The sequence below is a fragment of the Chanodichthys erythropterus genome, chromosome 18, assembly GCF_024489055.1.
Source record: "Chanodichthys erythropterus isolate Z2021 chromosome 18, ASM2448905v1, whole genome shotgun sequence".
Lineage (NCBI taxonomy): Eukaryota > Metazoa > Chordata > Actinopteri > Cypriniformes > Xenocyprididae > Chanodichthys > Chanodichthys erythropterus.
The window spans coordinates 29603943-29618500 of NC_090238.1; the positions used below are offsets into that span (position 1 = coordinate 29603943).

At 36.5% G+C, this 14558-nt stretch overlaps 1 protein-coding gene across 2 annotated transcripts in view; it reads right to left on the reverse strand.

Annotated features, from left to right (window-relative positions):
* Positions 1-14558, reverse strand: part of jmjd1ca (jumonji domain containing 1Ca) — a 65107-nt gene that overhangs the window by 49837 nt on the left and 712 nt on the right. For both annotated transcript variants that reach the window (XM_067366827.1, XM_067366826.1), the window contains exon 2: positions 1435-1602. In XM_067366827.1, the coding sequence (XP_067222928.1) occupies positions 1435-1602 (168 nt within the window). The remainder of the gene's footprint in view (positions 1-1434; positions 1603-14558) is intronic.

The following is a 14558-nucleotide window of genomic DNA, read 5'->3' on the forward strand; positions in this document are numbered from 1 at the left end:
CACCTGACAAGAGATCAGAGACTATTCCTTCATGCAGAATATCTCCAGATCCTTCAGATTCCAGCTCCATGTTGGTGCTTCTTCTCTTCAGTTCTCTCCACTCATTTTCTTTAGGGTTCAGGTCAGGGGACTGAGATGGCCATGGCAGAAGCTTGGTTTTGTGTTCAGTGACCCATTTTTGTGTTGGTTTTGATGTTTGTTTTGGATCATTGTCCTGATGGAAGATCCAATCACGACCCATTATAAGACTTCTAACAGGAACAGTTAGGTTTTTATTTTTTATCTGTTAGTATTTGATAGAATCCATGATACCATGTATCTGAACAAGATGTCCAGGACCTCCAGCAGAAAAATAGGCCCACAACATTAAAGATACAGCAATATATTTCATTGTACACATGGGGTACTTTTTACCTCTGTGTGCACCAAACCCATCTTGAGTGTTTGCTGCTAAAAAAGCAAATTATTTTGCTTCATCTGAGCATAGAACATTTGAAAAGTAACTGACACTACTGGAACTTCAAACAGGATGGGTTCTATACTCAGATGAAACAAAAATACATGGTATAGATACATGGCATCATGGATTCTATCAAATACTAACAGATAAAAAATCAAAACCTAACTGTCCCTGTTAGAAGTCTTATAATGGGTTGTGATTGGATCTTCCATCAGGACAATGATCCAAAACAAACATCAAAACCAACACAAAAATGGGTCACTGAGCACAAAACCAAGCTTCTGCCATGGCCATCCCAGTCCCCTGACCTGAACCCTAAAGAAAATGAGTGGAGTGAACTGAAGAGAAGAAGCACCAACATGGAGCTGGAATCTGAAGGATCTGGAGAGATTCTGCATGAAGGAATGGTCTCTGATCTCTTGTCAGGTTTCTCCAAACTCATCAGGCATTATAGAAGAAGAGTCGGAGCCTTTATCTTGGGAAAAGGAGGTTGCAAAAAGTATTGAATAAAAGGGTATGATTAATTGTGAGCAGTGTGTATTAGAGAAAAACATTTCTCTCATAATGAGATTTTCCCCCCATTTAAAATTATTATTCTCCAATGAAAGGTTGGATTTTTGTAGATGAATAATTTTGAGCATGACTGTGTGAGTATATATATATATATATATATATATATATATATATATATATATATATATATATATATATATATATATATATATATATATATATATATATATTCACAAATGTAAACATGTATTTTTTATTCATATGAATTTATATTACAGTCTCTGCTTCTCATCTCATATATTTAGAAACATATTTAATATAGTAATATTCTATATATTTTAATATTCTCTGACTGCGTAAAGCCAGCCAATCACTTTTAAGCTCTTGCCATTTTTGTGTATAATATGCATCAGACGTGTATAGTGCGAGTGGCAGTAATTTCAGGATTTTTGTGGACTCACCAGGGCGGGATGCAGTCTCCTCTTCTCCTGGGCACTGCTGCTGCCATTTGTGCCGGTTCTCTTGGCGGCCCAGACGAGTTCCTGCTCCAACAAAACCACCTCACATTCCTCTCGGAGTCTCCTCCACTTCCTCTCCGCGCTCTGCTCGTCATCCCAGTGCACACACACCTAATGCATAGAGAAAGAGAGAGAGAGAAGGTTGGTAGGTTGCAGATGTATGTACAGAAACACAGGTGCGTGTGCAGACGCATACAGAGAGCATATGTGTTCACAATTAACTTGATTGATGCAGCTAATTAATAAACCATTCAAAGGTGATAGATCTAGTAAATTAGAAACAAATGTCAACACACCAACAGCATACTTAACCACATAACTACTTGCACACAAACATCTGCCTACAAGCTCACACAAAACATGAAACAAAAATGAAAGATTACTTACATTGATGATGAAACATTCTTAGACAGACACACACACACAAAACAGATTACACAGTCCTGTCCACATCACTCCAGCTCAGAACCAAGTAAAAAAATTTCATTTGTAGGTCTGAATTCAATGATGTCATTCATATTTGTCACTCAGAGTGTCATCACAGCGTCATAAGCGCTGCTTCTGACTGATGACTGAGCCAGACAAAATTAAAACTCACTCACCGGCTGCAATGAGCCATCCAGCTCTACTGCAGCATGACAATATGGCTCAATCTGTGGCAGATCTGAATCACAAAGTCACCCATCACAAACTCACTATTAATACAGAACTGATCTAACCCTGCTTGCAGTGATTCAGAATTCATACTAACTTGACAAAACATTAGCAGTTAAGGGTAAATAATAAGGTGGGTTATCTCTGCTTTTCATCTGTGGTCCATGTGGAAGGAGAATCCAGCAGGACTGGTGATATACAAATGTGGGTTGTGCCTACTGAAATAGAACTGAGGGTACATTTGGATGATATTATTTGAATGTTTTATCAAGCATTTTTTAGACATTATAACTGCATTTAAAGTTTAATTTAGAATTAGTTATTATTATTTTAGAATATTTTAGACATTGTTCATTTTAGAAGACCTTTCAAATGTTTGATCTAGTGAATGATCCAGAATGTTGGATTATGTGCATTCAGAAATTGGATTTAACCATTTGAATGATAGATACAGACGTTTTGGATATCATAGGCTTGTTTCATTTTAACTTGTGAATGTTTGATTCTGTATTTTTTGGCCAGCATTGGTGCGCTTAAACATTCAACAACTCAAACTTTTAAATTTTCAATTTATCATTTTAGAAATTTGTAATCAAATGGTACAGCAACTCCCATGATCACAGCCTCAGCTTTTGATTTCCAAGGAACACACCACTGAGAAAATGTATAGCCTGAAAGCGCCACAGGATGGGTAAAAGTGTCTACCAAATACATATATGCTAATTAGTAATTAGAATATTCAGCATCTTTGGCCATTCTGAGTACATTTGAATGTTTGATTTAAATGTGCAAATGTTTGATCAAGTATTTTGGACATTATAACTGCATTTAAAAGATTTATTTAAACTTTTGAACATAACCTCAGAATATTTTGGACACTTCAAGTTTAATTCAGAAGATTGATTTGACCATTCAAATGTTTGATCCATAATTTGAGCACCGTAAATGTATTTAAAAGTTTGACTTAAATGGGTGGTTGATCAGGATTTCACTTTTTTTAACTTTAGTTAGTGTGTAATGTTGCTGTTTGAGCATAAAAAAAAACATCTGCAAAATGCTCAAAAGTTTGATACAAAGGGAGATATTTTCTTTTACAGAAATTGCTTTTTAAGGACTACAACAAACAGCTGTTAGGGACATGCTAGTCGATGAGTTGAATCAACTCCCAATTTCTCCACTAACCATTCAGAAACGTCCAGATGCATTCTAAAAGTTGTTACTTCTTCCTAAGTCCATCAGTGTCTGACTCTGGGTTGAACAATGCAAGGCTGAACACTGTTACTGACAATCGTCATTTTGGCTGCATGAGATTCTCCAGCTTTGCTGTTGTTGAGCAAATGAAGCAGCTGTTAAAGCTCCGCCCTCTTCTGAAAAGAGGGCCAGGAGCAGCAGCTCATTTGCATTTAAAGAGACACAGACAAAAACAGCATGTTTTTGCTCACACCCAAATAGGGACAAATTTGGCAAGATATAATAAATGATCTGTGGGGTATTTTGAGCTGAAACTTCACAGACACATTCTGGGGACACCGGAGACTTACATTACATATTGTGAAAAGGGGCATAATAGGTCCGCTTTAAGTGTTCAATTCAGATATTTCTGCACTGTATCTGTATTTTGTAATCGAAATTGTAATTGAATGTTTAAATGTTCACTAATGCAATTTTTGGCCTTTATAGGCACATTTAAATGTAAACATTTAATAATGATATCCCATAGGCATTAAGGTAAAATTTTATTTTGATAGTCCACTTTCATTCAGATATTCTACTAAGTACCTTTGCAACTACATGTCAACTACAAATAATTATAGTATTAGTAGATATATATATATCTGCTAACACTTTATTTGAATGTTCCCCCAACAGACATCCTACTGACTATAAATATCTTTGCAAGTACATTTCAACTTATTCTACAAACCATAACCAAACAGTCAGCTAAAACTCTAATGAGAGTTATTTGACATGTGGTTGCAAAATAATAATGACAGTAAGATGACGTAGATGTAAGATGATGTAGTTGCAAACTTACTTATAGTTAGAAGAATGTCTAAAGTGGACCATCGAAATAAAATGTAACCAAATCAAACATTCACTACATTCTGTACCAGTCATAATGGGATCATCTCGTGTTTTTGAATGAAGATCTGAAATGCTTTTGGTGAGACATAAGAGTCACAGAGTTCACCCTCCTCTAGTTTGCTCTAGAATAGCAAACTTCACACATTATTAAGCATACCGATGTGCCTCAGCGTGCCTGTGTATGTGTGTGCGCCAGACAGATGATCTGTCTCACAAAAAGCCCTAAAATATCATGCATTGCAAGGACACACGTTGTCATTGGTCAAGATCCTCTGAGCGTGAGAGAGAGAACAGAGAGGAGAGAAAAAGGACCATTTTTTGAGTTGCTATGCTACCAACATCACTGTCACAGTCTCTCCATCTCCCTCAACTCCTTTTCTTTCTGCTGTCTTTCCTCCTCACCTTTCCCCTTCATCTTCTCACCGTCTTTTTCACACAAAGACACACTCAAACTCTCTCTCTCTCAGTGTAAGGATGCGTGTCGGACACCGAGGTGATTTACGTGCACTCTTGCCATTATCTCTGAGATGTGTGTGTGCCTGTGTGCCTGACTGAAAGTGTGTGTAAAAAGGGGGAGCGTGAAAGGAAAACAGCAATTATTCATTTAGAGGATATCATTAGTCATAGGAACCAGTCCTACTGCCTTTCGAATCCACACACACACACGCATTCACACAGAGCTTCATCTGTCCTGCGAATGTGAAGCGAGTCTACCATCACGTTAGGTTGTCATTTTTCACAGTGACTGTTTTTTCTGCCGCGTGTAATTATGATGATGTATGTGTAGCGTCTTTGGGCGTGTACGTGTGTGTCTCAGATGGTATTTACAAGTTGTGAGTGAGCTAACAAGAGGCTTTTTCCTGCTCTTCTTGCTCGCTCACACACACACCGGCTGTTCGGCCATGAAGCGTCGACAAGCTGTAACAGGTCAGGGAAGTGCTTCACACATACAGTCACATGGCCGCACACACACGTGCATACAAACTCACAGGTGCAACGGCAAATCAACTCAAGCATTGCATACTCACACTTCTGCAGTATCTCTTATTGACAGACTGCAGGAGAGAAACATTTACACACACACACACACTCTCTCTCAGTAAACACTTCCCCGAGGCTTGTGGGAGGGAAACATTCACCGGCATCAGATTTCAGCCTGGACCACAGCCAACGCTCAGGCAGAAATGTGCTTATAGCATCAGCATTTACACACATACACACACACACACATAACCTGACACTGCCTTCCTGTCTGACAAACCACACACACCTTTTTTTTTTATGGGTGGTTTTTGAAGAGATGTACATGTAAATATATTCTGCTAAATGTAATAATCTGTTCCAATCATTTCTGCAACACAAGCGGAGTGAATGAGATGGGTCTGGTGTGTTCCTGATGAAACCGACACCGTGTGTGTGTGTGTTTGAAAGGCGAGAGAGAAAGACAGAAAGAGTCTGGGGAATAAAAGCATGCTGCCAACATAGTAGCATGAGACTATCATGTGACTTTGTGTGAGCGTGTCCGTGTCTGTTGTACATACTGTCTTTAGCGCTGAGTGCAAACACACACACATATTCACAAACTCTGTGATCCACGGAGGCGCCTCACTGATCAATAATTTACTGAGCGGAGAGAGAGGGAGGAAAGGTGGGCGGGTGAGAGAGAGAAAGACAGAACAAGAGAGAGAAAAAAAAGACAGATGAAGACAGTGAAAATGTGAGTACGTTTATAAAGTGAACACACAGCTACACGAGAACACAGTGTGTATCTGTTAAATTATTAAAGTAACATTCATAATTTTAAATAATTTCATTTTAAATGTGTCATTTTCTGCATAACAAACAAAGATTAAATTGTAAATGAAATTAAATTGTTAAATAAATTATATTAATTGAAAAGTAATTATTACGCAATTAAATTAATATGTAATGTGCAACATGAACACTGTAATGTATAAAGCAAAATATTTTCGTAAGTTAAGGGATCTCATAGTGTACTGTTGCTAAACCCGAGGACGTGCTTGATATTAAACCATGTTATTAAAAGCACACTAAGCTGCAAAAGAGACACTGTTCCCCAGGCGACCTTCTTTCCTTTCCGAGACGGAGCTGAACGCAGAAATGCAAAGTATAAGTGGGCTTTGGATACACGCCTAAATGGTCAAATAGCCTACACACAAAAAGTCAAAGGAAAGTGCCGTTTTGGCAAGTATTCTTGTAAAAACAGTCGATTTTGTCTTTAAACATACACAATTAAGAAAGAAAACACATGTGTAACAGTATATTGCATCCATGCATTTGGTCTTAAAGTGACAGCAGCCTAATAATAAACCTGCTGATAAACAACAAAAGGCAAAGGAAAATCATTCACTAATCTTGAATAAATTAAGTAGCTTTAATAAGGCTAAATCAATATTGAATCATACAGTAAAAAAATGCAGTGTTATTATTTTACATTTGACTATTCAATTTTTGTTGTAGGCTATTACTTATGTGAATACCACTGTTAGTACATCTTTCTGAAAAATTAAAACTCTTTAATATGTTTTCTTCTGTTAAATGTATTTGTATTTTGTTTGTAATTAGTTTTTTTGTCGTTATTGTATTGCTGACTGTTTACTTGTTCTTTTTAAGGACCTTTAACTTACAACTAGCTTGGTGGTTAAGTATTGATAACTGTGAAATTTCTAGGGCTGTAGTCAACCAAAGAAATGCTTAGTCGACCAAAGTCCTGTCCTGCGCAACGATCAGTTGACTAAAAAAAAAAAAAAAGACGCGATGTCTTTTTTGATTGAACATTTATTAAACAATTATAATAGAGCATTTATAAAACAACAACGAAAAACATCAATAACACATAAAACTATAATAATAATACAATTATTTGAAAATTAGGTTATTTAAACTGCAAAGTGAGGAGTTCTGTCCTAGGTCTATAGTGACCGTCACAATCGTGCACCTGACCACACCACACGCTACAAAAAAAATAAAACTGCTAAAACTGCCAAATAATGAAAAATCCTCAACAAAAGCTCTCGATTATACAGGCTGTATATATTCTTCTTTACTTTCAAAACTATGGGTTAACTTTTGTCCAACCGATCTAGGCGTTTTAAAACAAACACAAACAAACCCAAAATAGCCTTAAAAAACACTAATAATAATAGGTTGTATAGTAGGAAGGCCTATAGATTTATTTCCGTTTTGTTACATTATATAGGCTACTTTCAAACGCGTCAAGTGTACAAATAAATTGAGTCAAAATCTATTGAGTCAGCATAATAAAGCCGTTTAGGCTACTTACAGATCTGCAGGCTTAGTCCACCTATTTTATGTTGTGGGCCAAAAACACTAACATGTCCACATTCTTGGGTAAAAGACAGCTCCTCGACTTGTTAACAATAAATCCTGCTTTGGAAAATATGCGCTCTGCAGGAGTGGAGGTTGCAGGGATGTAGCGTTCAAACTGAATGAATACAGCAAAACTACCTATATTCCTTACTGAGCGCGAAGCAGCAGTGCAGCCAGCCACAGGAGCGGTTCCCGAGTGTTCATGTGGTGCGCTAAACTGTGGCGCCGTTATAAAATAGCCTAAATTAAAGCATTTAAAGTTTGGTATAAAACATAGGCTAATTATATTTAGAATACAGTAATATATAACTGCTAATAAAGGAATAAATATCAAGGAGTATATCAATGAAAATTTCTTTATTGGTAAAAAAAAATAAATAAATTTGCAACTGGTCGACCAATGAGAATGTCAGTCGACCAAAACGGCATCGACTGATTAGTCGACTAAACGACTAAAGTTGACAGCCCTAGAAATTTCACTGATATTTAAAATTACTCATAGTATTGGCGACTACAAAAATCAATCAAACACCACAGCCAATCAGAACAGCATGTGGGCGGAGTCTCGTGCAAGTGCACGTCACAAGAGACAGCACTCGCAAGGAAATGTGCAAAGTATATAATCAAATTCATGGATTTTACACCATTTTAACATTATTATAAATACATACTGAGTTACTGAAACCATCTTTGTCACAGAATACACTTGTCTGTTCACAATGAATTGACAGTTTTAACGTTCTTGTTTCCTTTTATTTATTTTTAACATCTGAGATTAACTGTCCATTGTTGCTTTCAATTTGGCTATAAAAGACACACAAATTGATATTCAAACTCATGTTAGATGTTTTAACATTAAATAAAGCACATAAACAGCACCTGAGATTATCATTATCACACGTTGAGTTGTTGTTCCAGCCGTGACGTCGCAGAAAAATAGAAACCGTTTCTAAAATAGAATCGTCACATTGCAGCTAGTTAGGATAAAACCCTTATTAACATGGAAAAGATACCTTTTATCGCGTGTCGCACAGTGGTATCGTGAAATACGACTTTGATCATATCACCTACCAATAATCGTGTAAAATAATCGTGATTTCAATATTGACCAAAATAATCACGATTATGATTTTTGAAAAAAAAAAAATCGAACAGCCCTAGCTGGAGTGTGTGTGGTTAGGTGTGGTGGAGGACAGTGTTCTACATGTGAGTGAGTGTGTGTCAAGAAGGAGAGACCCAGACACACTGCTAGTGAACATAATAATGATTTGATAAGCTACAGTTAGTGTGTGTAACAGAGGAAGACAAGAAAGGACAAAGTGTCCTTTAATATCCTCATATAATACTAACAAAGCAGCAGCAGGCATTCTTTCACAGGAGGAATGAAAAGTTGGACACCTTGTGCGGCTGTAGGCCAGCTCTCCGGTCCCGTGACTGTGATTCTGTCATGCATAATATTCCACAGTTTAAACAAACTCTCTCTCTCTTCAGTCTGCCAGACACACTCTCTCTCTCTCTCTCGCTTGCTTTCACACTCTCTCCTCCACACATATAAAGACACGCAAACATTCACACAGATACTGTGAGAGTCAAAGAGACGAGCACGACTACACAAACATCCGAAACAACCACACCGAACTCCCAAGGGCCCTTAAATCAAAAGACGAAGATGATTTCACAGATTCTGCAGGAGTAATAGGAGATTCTCTCACACAAACAGACACATCAATGCAAGTAATGCATCATCAGATGGAGAAATGACAGAGTGTGGGAGTTGAAACAGCTTTGTATTGTCCTGTGTGTGTCTCAGCAAAGCTTAGATCTACAATCACACAGCCTGAGCCGGACTTCTTATGTATTTCAGGAGATAAGCTACAGCACACACACACACACACACACACACAAAATCTGTCTGCTCTGCAGAATCACACATTGCTTCCCTGGCAAAGCTTCAAACCATCTGCCAAAGGTCAAGGGTCAAATGAAAAGAAAGCTGTATATGGAGCACACCAACACACATTTTGCAGACAGACAGACAGAGGGTCACATAAACATATAAACAAGAATTCACAAGTTACGTCAACAAAGCATTAAAAAGAGAGACTGTTTTAAAATTTTCCTTCTCTCAGAGCTGATGAAATTCAACCCATGTCTCTGACACTGCAGAACCATATATCTGTGTCTATGTGTGTGTGAGAGAGAGAGAGCTGGAATACGGTGCTCAGTGCGAACACATGCACGGACGGGGAGGGGGAGAGGAGTGCTTAAATAGAGCACAGTACAAACACGCACAACCAAGAGAGAGAGAAAAAGACAAGACAGAGACGAGGCCAAGCTGAGACATCTGGCTTTAGTTAATGCAGTGCAGAACAGAATTAGAGTACTATCAGAGCGAGTCGATAAAACACACACACACAGCTGAAATTAATCAATGTCTGTATCAGACGCATGATATCACAGGATGAATATTACTGCAATATACTTGTGCAATCCAAACAGAAACACTGTCTGCGAAAAATAAATCATGCATCATAAAATATCATAATATTTTACAAGAGGCAATATTGTGTATATTATTATGGCTAAAGCCAAGGTATGATGTGCAGCATTCCAATATATACACAAGGACTGTCTATTTGCTTTTCAAAGTCAGAAATCTAATTAAAAACAATTGATTAATCTAAATACATGAATACATAAAAACGACTGGTTCATCTAAATACATTAGGTTACACAATCCTATTGCAATTCATAACTATTTTATGTTTTGGCGAATTAGTGGCTAATTTGTATTAATTTCTACTATCACAATTGTATGTTTTCGTATCTTCTTACATCCCAGTGATGTTATGTTTAGGGGTGTTGTTTGGGGATACACCTTCAAGCTTACTTTTTTTTTATAAAAATTGTACAATTCACATCTATCATACAAAAATAGTTATATTTTCATGTAAGATTGTGTTATAAAGGGTTGTTTTAAGGGTCAGATCGGTAGAAACAGACCCAATTTTAATGTTTTTTTTTTTATATGCATCATTATAATGATACTAATTTAAGTTTCACAAAATTTTAAAGGTTAGTTCAGCCTAAAATGAGAATTCTGTCATTAAGAATTGTCCCTCATGTTATTCCAAAGACTTTTGTTCATCTTTGAGACACAAATGAGGATATTTTAAAAGGCCTAAATTAAATCTAGCACATATAAAGTGATTATCATCAGAAGTCTTGGATTAAACCACTTGATTAATATGGAATTTGACTTTCAATGGATGGATACAATCTCTCATGTTCCATTAAAAAATCTACACTTGTGTTCCAAAGATGAATGAAAGTCTTTGGAATGATGTAAGGGTGAGTAAATGATGACAGAAAATTCTTTTTGGGGGGTGAACCGGTCCCTTTAAAGGTGCCATAGAATTAAAAATTGAATTTATCTTGGCATAGTTGAATAACAAGAGTTCAGTACATGGAAATGACATACAGTGAGTCTCAAACTCCATTGCTTATATAAATCTCATTTGTTTAAAAGACCTCAGAAGAAAAGGCGAATCTCAACATAACACAGACTGTTACATAACAGTCGGGATCATTAATATGAACACCCCCAATATTTTCATATGCCAGCTCATGTTCAAGGCATTACACAAGAGCAGCCAGTATTAACATCTGGATGTGCACAGCTGAATCATCAGACTAGGTAAGCAAGAAAGAACAATAGTGAAAAATGTCAGTTTGAGCAATAATAACTGACATGATCCATGATATCATGATATTTTTAGTGATATTTGTAAACTGTCTTTCTAAATGTTTCGTTAGCATGTTGCTAATGTACTGTTAAATGTGGTTAAAGTTACCATCGTTTCTTACTGTATTCACGGAGACAAGAGCCGTCGCTATTTTCATTTTTAAACACTTGCAGTCTGTATAATTCATAAACACAACTTCATTCTTTATAAATCTCTCCAACAGTGTGTAATGTTAGCTTTACCCACGGAGCACTATCAAACTCATTCAGAATCAAATGTAAACATCCAAATAAATACTATACTCACATGATCTGATGTATGCATGCAGCATGCATGACAAACACTTTGTAAAGATCCATTTGAGGGTTATATTAGCTGTGTGAACTTTGTATGCAATGTATTAGAGAATCAGTCTATCGGCGCATATTTAATGATACCCCAAAATAGGCAGTTACAAAAATTAATAAAAAAAAATGTATGGGGTATTTTGAGCTGAAACTTCACAGACACAGTCAGTGGACACCTTAGACTTATATTACATCTTGTGAAAAAGCATTCTAGGGCACCTTTAAGTATACAAACCTGAAGCCATTATATTATAATTTTTCTATATTTAATTCATAGCGTTAATATTTTTGTAACTGTGTAATTTAAACAGCTAGTACGCCATATTGACCCATCATAATCCAGGACTGCAACTGTTTTATATATCACACGTTCTTTCACATTCCTTTATTATCCCATTCAATTTTCCTGTAGTTTTAAAACTAAAAATAGTGCATATAAGCGGTCAAGCCAGGACACTTTGAAGATTGTTGGAAGTTCGAGCAAAGCAGCACTTGTGGTAATCCCATGAGAATTCAGCACAGTAAAACAACAGGCTATGAAAGAGATGAGAAGCATTAGGAGATATCTCTCTATGTGTGTGTGTGTGCGTGTGTGTGTGTGTGTGTGTAACACGACAGGAGGTTGTAACTCAGGGAAAGCTGTCAGTCACACGGCTAAGCCGCTGTTGCCACGGGGACATCGTCTAGCCAATGGTGTAAAAGACATGAGCCCCCAAAGACAAATACACACCAACACACATGCAGCACTTACAATCTCATGAAACACAAACACAAAAATTACACCAGGAGAGGAAACCGACAGCTGTTCTGATAAACAAACCAAGCTCTCATGTATATTCCCCAGCTACAACTATAACACCAGAGAGATTTTTCATTGCAGAAGAAAACTGAGGACACATTCCAAATAAATACTAGTACTATATAATAAGATTACAGTTTTATCTAATAAAATTGACTTCACAGAGGGTGAAATAAACTCTCATACAGTGAGAAAATCCTGTTGGTGAGAGTTTACAACCACAAAGACCTTGTTAAACAAACACACACACACACACCCTACAGATATACAAGCAATTCCGCACCTGTACTGGGAAAATGAATGACAGATTTGAAAGCAAGCCCCTGCCAGTCAGTCAGACTGCATATAATCTGCACAACAAAGCCTGTAATAACCACATTTTACATTTACATTTATTCATTTTAGCTTTTATCCAAAGCGACTTACAGTTGAAGAATACCTTTCTCTCTCATTCACATACAAACGCACAGTGAAAGACTGTGTGCAAACGACAGCGTGACCAAACTATCAATGCACATAAACACTGATATCAGAGAATGAATTAAACACAGTCATACAGACCGACACAAACCATCTTGTTCACGATGAGCACTTAGATCAACGTTTCTACTCAAACAACATAATTATTCTCTGTTTTTGCACCCCAGTGGAACACATAATGTAAATTTGATTTACACTTGAAATGTCAGTGAAACAAACCACCACAACTTGTTCAATCAGTTACGCAGTACGATCCTCAGAGGGTGATCTGCTCTTTCTCTGAGCACTAGTGCAGGAGGAAACTGTGCCTTTGACCCCCATAATTAGCTTCACAGTTGTAAAAATGCAAATATGTCTATACTGCAGTACAGGTGCTGGCGAAGATTCAATCCAACTGAACTGTAATGGCTTTAATGGAGTCAACATGCATTTAGCACATTTAGGAATGTGCAGGGTTCCCACAGCACTTTACTAATGAATTTTCATGGCTTTTCCAGTTGTTCGTGTTGGCTTTATGGATTTTTAAAAACGTTTTATAGAGTTCTCAATAATCAATCTGCAGCCATATATTTCAGAGCCTGAAGTCTACAGCATATGTGCATATTCGACATGTGTGTGTGTGTGTGTGTGTTTGTGTGTGTGTGTGTCTGTGTGTGTGGGTGTGTATGTAAATATACAGTCAAACCAAAAATGTTCAGACATTTTTGAAATATTTTTACTAGTGGGTGCAGGACACTATAGTTCATTTATGTAAGTGAGGATAGCAAAATAAAGTAAACTGTGACATATTATACCCAAATATTCTTCATACAGTGGACTACCAGGAAAATTGATCAAATTGAACCAAAAATTATTCAGAAACTTTGACCTGAGTATGTTTTGCTTAAGTGTTATCTGACATAATTAAGATTGATTTTATCTGACACAGTTTAACTCTGAGATCTTGTCATATTTTATTACCATTTTTTAAACTATAGTGAATAAACTGTATTAATGAATGAAATGTTCAAAGTGTCTGAATAAATTTTGGGTTGACTGTGTGTATATATTATATATATACTATATATATTATATACATTACACTCACATAGATGTGTATGTATATGTGTTTGTAAATAAATATATATATATAAAATGTATGTATATATGTGTGTAATGTATATGTGTATATGATTCATTTAAATGTTAGTACATAGTAGTTACATACATGGATTTCTATTACTTTTCCATGTCTGAAAATACTATTTCAAAATTCCTATTTCCATGACAGTGGGAATCCTGAACACACCACACAAAATATTACATGCCAACAAATGCTAGTAAGGCATATTACATGATGTTGTAACTGAACACTACTGAAATGTTAAGTACAATATAATTACATACACAAATACGTACTAACTAGTTAGTCATTTGACAGTACTTACATATGTAAACACATTAACGCTGTAATGTAAAGTGTATCATTTCTTTCTCACAATCAGTTTTAAGTAAATATCAATATATGAAGATAAAAGGAAAGCGTCCTCTAATGTAAGACAAGTCGTGATGAAGCTGTCTCAGTGCTGTGGTGGAGTGATGGAGTCATTAGGCGCTACAGCGGCA